Raw genomic sequence first — 5,664 nt, 5'->3', positions numbered from 1 at the left:
TGGGGAAAGATCTAGGCACATATGTCCAGTTGAATATAGATAACATGAGTTATTATTGTTGACGTCACCCTCGAGGTGAGTATGCTGGGAGACGAAACTATAAGCCCCTATCTTTCTATGTGTTCGGTTGAAATGTTTTGCTCATGGGTACGAGGTGAGTGTTAGCAATCATAGAAGACTATATGATGGTTGAGTATGTGGACTTGCCTAAAGGCTCCGACATGTGACCCTTCCTGAAAAGATGATGAATTGTAGTTGGAAAGTTGACTAAGAACATAGTTTGTTGGTTTCTACTATAGTTTTTGCTTTATACTTCGATTGTGTGATGAACTATTACTTATTCATGGGAAGTGTATGACAAAAGTTCTATGGTAAAAGTCCTATGTATAATTTTGCTACTGTTATAATAATCAACATGCTGCTTCTATGTCCGTATTTTTTTTATCGACACCTCTCTCTCAAAGCATGTGGACATGTTTTTCGATTTCGGTTTTCGCTTGAGGACAAGAGAGGTCTAAGCTTGGGGGAGTTGATACGTCCATTTTGCGTCATGTTTTCTTACTGTTATTTATAATGTTTTTATCCATAATAATGCTTTTTGGAGTAATTCTAATGCATTTTCTCTCATAATTTGCAAGGTATACACAAAGAGGGAGAATTTTGGCAGCTGGAAATCTGGACCTGGAATAGCTACGTCAGACCACCTATTCTGCACAACTCCAAACAAGCTGAAACTTCACGGAGATTTTTTATGGAATATTTAAGAATTACTGGAGCAAATAACTACCAGAGGGGGTCCCACCAGGTGGGCACAACCCACCTGGGCGCGCCGGGGAGCCCAGGCGCGCCCTGGTGGGTTGTGCCCTCCTCGGCCCACCTCCGGTGCCCATCTTCTGGTATATAAGTCATTTTTAGCTAGAAAAATAAGGAGACACTACTAGGAAAAATCTTATAGGCAGACGCTTACTAGTAGCGTGGTTTTATACCCCCCACTACTACTACTTACTAGTAGCGCGGGTTTATACCCCTCGCTACTACTAAGTTGATAGTAGTAGCGCGGGTTTATAACCCTCGCTATACTACTAAGTGATTTCCACCGTGCCCTTCGGGACCAGTCGTAGTAGTAGCGCGGGTTATAAACCCCACGCTACTACTAAGTGGTCCCCAGCATGCACCCGGGACATGCCATAGTAGTAGCGTTGGGTTAGCGTGGGGTATAAACCCAACGCTACTACTAAGAGATCTCCTTGCCGCCGCAACCTCCGCCTTTCTCTCCCCCATTCGCGTCGCCTCCCCACCCCCACCCCACCTGCTCCTCCTCCCTGTGTCGCAACCCTCGTCCCTTCCTCTCCTCCCTCCCTCCCTCCCATGGCGGAGTCGCCCGAGAACGCCGCCGCGGCGCCCGCGCCCGCGCCACCCGCCGCTCCCTCCCCGGCGCCGGCGCCGGCAATGAAGTCGTCCCCGCCCACCAGGTTCGGGATCCCGCTGCGGTACGACCTCGATGCCAAGTGGGACGCCTGCCTCGACCTCTCCATCCGCCGCGTCGCCTACTCCTCCCTCGGCGGCGCCTTCGGAGGCCTCATTCTCTTCCGTAAGCCGCCAACCCCCTCCGCCTCACCTCTCCATTCCCCTCGCTGCATCACCAGATCTGTTCGCCGCGCCTCCGTGGGTATCTCATGATCTAGGGTTGGCGAAAATAATGCTCGTGTTCCATCTCGATTTGGCCTAATCTGATGAGGGATTCCCTAGCTGCGTAGGTAGGGCGCGCTCCTCCAGGCGAAAACATTTGGGAACGTTACTAATGCGTATGCCCTGCTTTAGGGTGCTGCAGATTGATTGTTTCCTGCGCGATTGGGGCCCCAAATTTGCGTCGAGTGCTCTGAGATTCCGATGATTGTAAGGGAAAAAACGCTTATGTTTTATTTCCTGTATGTTTGTATTCTGCAGAGGCCAGAGTCTCATTTCAATTGATTCGTCAGCCAGTGTATGAATAGCAGGACGTGCTTGAATTGGGCTAGGCTATGTGATGGCTTTGACTATTAGGCAGGGAAACTGTTTGTGATTTTATTGGTGTGAACAATGCTTTCCTGGTGTTAGTCATGCTCTCGGAATGGTTATGGTGAATCATGGTTCTGAAAATAATTCAGTCTTACCATCATTTCCTCGTGTCTGGTATTTTTTTTAGAGAAAGAACAACGCTTTGTCTGATTGGGATTGTGGTCTGTGGGGGACTTAAATACTGATCTGTTTTTCAAAATTACCGCGTGTTTCCTATTAGATCTGCACGATGCTCATTTTTAGAGTAACACGGCAAGATGCATATGATATGTTTTTTTATATGATTGATAGTGAGCTGGCGGACCTACTGATTCCTGAGTTCGGTCTTGATGCTGTTTCATTCCAAGTGTTAAGCAGGAATTGATAGGGTTGTGGTATGATTTTTATTGATCTTTGATAGTGTGAATTTGTGAAATGCTGGTTTCGCTTAAATCATCATCAAACTCGCCACCTTAGTTCTGTTCTAACAGTGACGCAAACTGCTTACACCATATAGGCTGCAGTATGTGGAGTCCTAAGTCAGTTTCATTCACGAACTTTAGGGGCTTGTCCATTGAGGTCTGTGTCACTACGGAAAACAGTTAATTTGCCGTCAGGAGACGTCTTTGCCATCAGCTTTTCATCGAGCAGATGGCAAAGAAAGGGTTTGCCGTCATCGACAGACGGCAAAAAAAACTTTGCCGTCTGCGAAAAAAACACAGACGGCAAAGAGCTCACTTTGCCGTCCGCAACAAAAATCACAGACGGCAAAGCATCTATGCCGTCTGTGTTTGCTTTGGTAGACAGCAAAGAATCTTTGCCGTATGTGTTTTTTTGGTAGACGGCAAATTGAGCTCTTTGCCATCTGTATTTGTTTTCGCAGACGGCAAAGAAGAAGCACACCACGGGATCCATCACACGGATTGATGACTTGGCAGCATCTGAGATGCACATCCCACCCACTCAGGACCAACGTATGAATGCCCCAACCCACCCAACGACGCACGCGCCCCAACCCACGACCCCACCCATGACCCCACGCCCGTACCTGGCCCACCCACGATTCCCATCTCCTTCTCCCTCGTGCCGCCTCGTCTCTCCATCTGCAAGAGCATTAGCACGCCGCTAGCCAGTGTCCTCCTCCCTCCTTCTCCCCTGAGAGCAGCCACACGCCGCCGGCCAACGCCGCCCGCCCATCCGGCACACCCGTCCAGCGCCCGCCCATCCCCGAGCAACTGTGTGCCGTGGCCAACGCCCGCGAGCCCGTACGTCCGCCGCCACGCCTAGCGCCCTTCCGCGCATCCGTCCGCCACCACGCCGGCGCCGCGTGAAGCTCCACCCCTTGCGAGCTCGTCCTCACCGGCCGGCCATGCGCACAACTCCTCCGGGAGCACACTCGAGCCCGTCCACACCCGCCGGTCCTGCACTCCGCCTCGCGAGCTCCGCCGCTTGAGAAGCCGGGCGCTCCACCGGTCGAGCACCTGCCATCCCCTACCTCCCTCGTGTGCCTCCCCGCGGCGCCGGAGCGAGTCAGCTACCGAGCGCGGCTGAGCAGGGCCATCCCGACCTCCCTCACGTGCCTCCCCGCGGCGCCGGTGCGAGTCAGCCCCCAAGCGCGGCTGGGTCGGAGTTGCACGGGTCAGCAGGGTTGGGCGGCGGCGCAGCAAGCAGAACGGCAGAGCGGTGAGGCGAGCGTCGGACTGCACGGCGGGGCGGGCAGAGCAATGGAGTGGAGAAGGACCCGATTGCTTTTCGGTCTTACTTGTTAGGGTCCTTTGTATTAATTTCCAGGACTACTCTGTAACACTTTAGTTTTTTCAAGGTCATGTATGCATATTGTACTTCACTAACGTTGAATGAAAGGCACTACACGCGGATGGGCTTTTCCCTATTAAAAAAGAAGAAGACAGATAGGCAGTGCACTAGCATGAGTTGACCGCATCGCTCGGGAGCAACACTGATGTTTTTTTTAATTTGACCCCTCTCTTTGCCGTCTGTGATATACGAGGCTGACGGCAAAGACGCGAATAGCAGACGGCAAACCTGTAGTCCAGCTGACTGCAAAACTTCATTTCTTTGCCGTCTATGATTTACAAGGCTGACGGCGAAGAAGATTTGGCTGACGGCAAAGTCTTTGCCGTCTGGCTGATGAAAAGCTGACGGCAAAGTATTCTTTGCCGACTTATCTTTGCCGTCTGCTTGCTGACGGCAAACTCTTTGCCGTCTAGATTTAGTTCTTTGCCGTCTGTGATCCACAGACGACAAATTACCTGTTTCCTGTAGTGTGTGATGCTTGTTATCAGCTAATCTCAAACTGTTTCCATGTATCCTATTCTGTTGAATAACTTGGAGTCCTTTTATTTGTATCTAGAATGAGTTTGATTTCACAAGTTCTATAAAGTAACCAATGCAACTTGTTACTGTGTATCTGATGTTGGTAAGGGAACTATTAAAAAAGTTCTTTGGCTATGTGAATTGTCTGTTTTCCACCTGATAATCCATAATTATTAGTTTGCCCACCAATTATTCATGCATTTTTCTTGAATGTTCTCAAATTTTATAATCTTATTTACTTGTTAATTATTCAGAGTTGGCATATGCTGAAAGAAACACTTTGAGAAGAACTCAAATTTACACTTCGTGAAGTAACTGTCACTAAATCTATGGTCTAATGCATGTTTGTGACTTGTGTTATTTTATACAGGTAGCCCAACAACCCGCTGGGCATCAGTTGCACTTGGAGCTGGTGTGGGGATAGGGGCTGCGTTCACTGAATGCTCATACATATTCAATGGTTCTCCTCCAAACTGGTCGGCCCCTGAATGCTCATACATATTCAATGGTTCTCCTCCAAAGTGGGGAAAGGTAAGCATTTCTCTTCTCCCGCTTACCCTATGTTCGTCTCCTTCCTCCGGCTGCTTGCTGCACCACAGCAAGTAATTATTTTTTCAGAGAGGAGAAGAGGAGAGGTCTTGCAATCCAACTTACCTGTATTCTTGAACAAATGAAGCACAATACTTTGCAACACCTCAAGTTTCAAACTGAATAAATTACGTTGGCCACCAGTATTTACAAAATTTACCCTGTATATGCATTGTTCTTGTCGTTCGTTAGTTAGCAACTCAACTCGACTCATGCTGGTGGCAAAATTTGAAATCACTAGTGCAGTTTGCATCTTTGTAACTGAACATGTTATAACATCAATATTAACAGTAAAAATTGGACTTTGTATGTGTAGTATAAGCAAGTTCAAGTGATTTTGCGAATCTGCTTTCCTTTGGTTATGCCTAAGATTTCACAATCATTTTGTATTTAGTTTAGAAACTGAAAAATTAAGAGAGTTGCCTTTCCTTTTGTTATACATGCAGCCATGTGCTTGACGCCACCTGATGCGTGCGTTTTGTGCTCCTATCTGCTTGTCAAGCAGAAATCTGCTGTTGTGAGAGGAGGACGACGAGGCGAGTGGCTGCTCCGACCCTGCTACTGCCCACACGATAGAAGGTCCTCTCTCTCTCTCTCTCTCTCTCTCTCCCTCTCCCTCTCCCTCTCTCTCTCTCTCTCTCTCTCTCTCTCTCTCGTTTTTTATTCCTCTCTCCGATGAGAGTTTGGTGCAACCTACCTCATAGT

General features: G+C 48.7%; 1 protein-coding gene across 1 annotated transcript; it reads left to right on the top strand.

Annotated features, from left to right (window-relative positions):
• Positions 1-1,347: 1,347 nt before the first annotated feature.
• On the top strand, positions 1,348-5,417 carry LOC123170692 (protein SPIRAL1-like 1). Its single transcript, XM_044588494.1, has 3 exons — positions 1,348-1,591; positions 4,742-4,902; positions 5,406-5,417. The coding sequence occupies exons 1-3, from the start codon at positions 1,369-1,371 to the stop codon at positions 5,415-5,417; spliced, it is 396 nt and encodes a 131-aa protein (XP_044444429.1). The 5' UTR covers positions 1,348-1,368.
• Positions 5,418-5,664: the final 247 nt, after the last annotated feature.

This window comes from Triticum aestivum, chromosome 7D (genome assembly GCF_018294505.1).
Source record: "Triticum aestivum cultivar Chinese Spring chromosome 7D, IWGSC CS RefSeq v2.1, whole genome shotgun sequence".
Classification (NCBI taxonomy): domain Eukaryota; kingdom Viridiplantae; phylum Streptophyta; class Magnoliopsida; order Poales; family Poaceae; genus Triticum; species Triticum aestivum.
Note: the sequence above shows the minus strand (reverse complement) of the source record. Positions and strands in the feature narration are given on the sequence as shown.

Coding starts and splice junctions, on each gene's coding strand:
- LOC123170692 (XM_044588494.1), top strand. CDS start 1,369: ATGGCGGAGTCGCCCGAGAACGCCGCCGCGGCGCCCGCGCCCGCGCCA. Junction 1,592..4,741: donor CGGAGGCCTCATTCTCTTCC/GTAAGCCGCCAA, acceptor TATTTTATACAG/GTAGCCCAACAACCCGCTGG.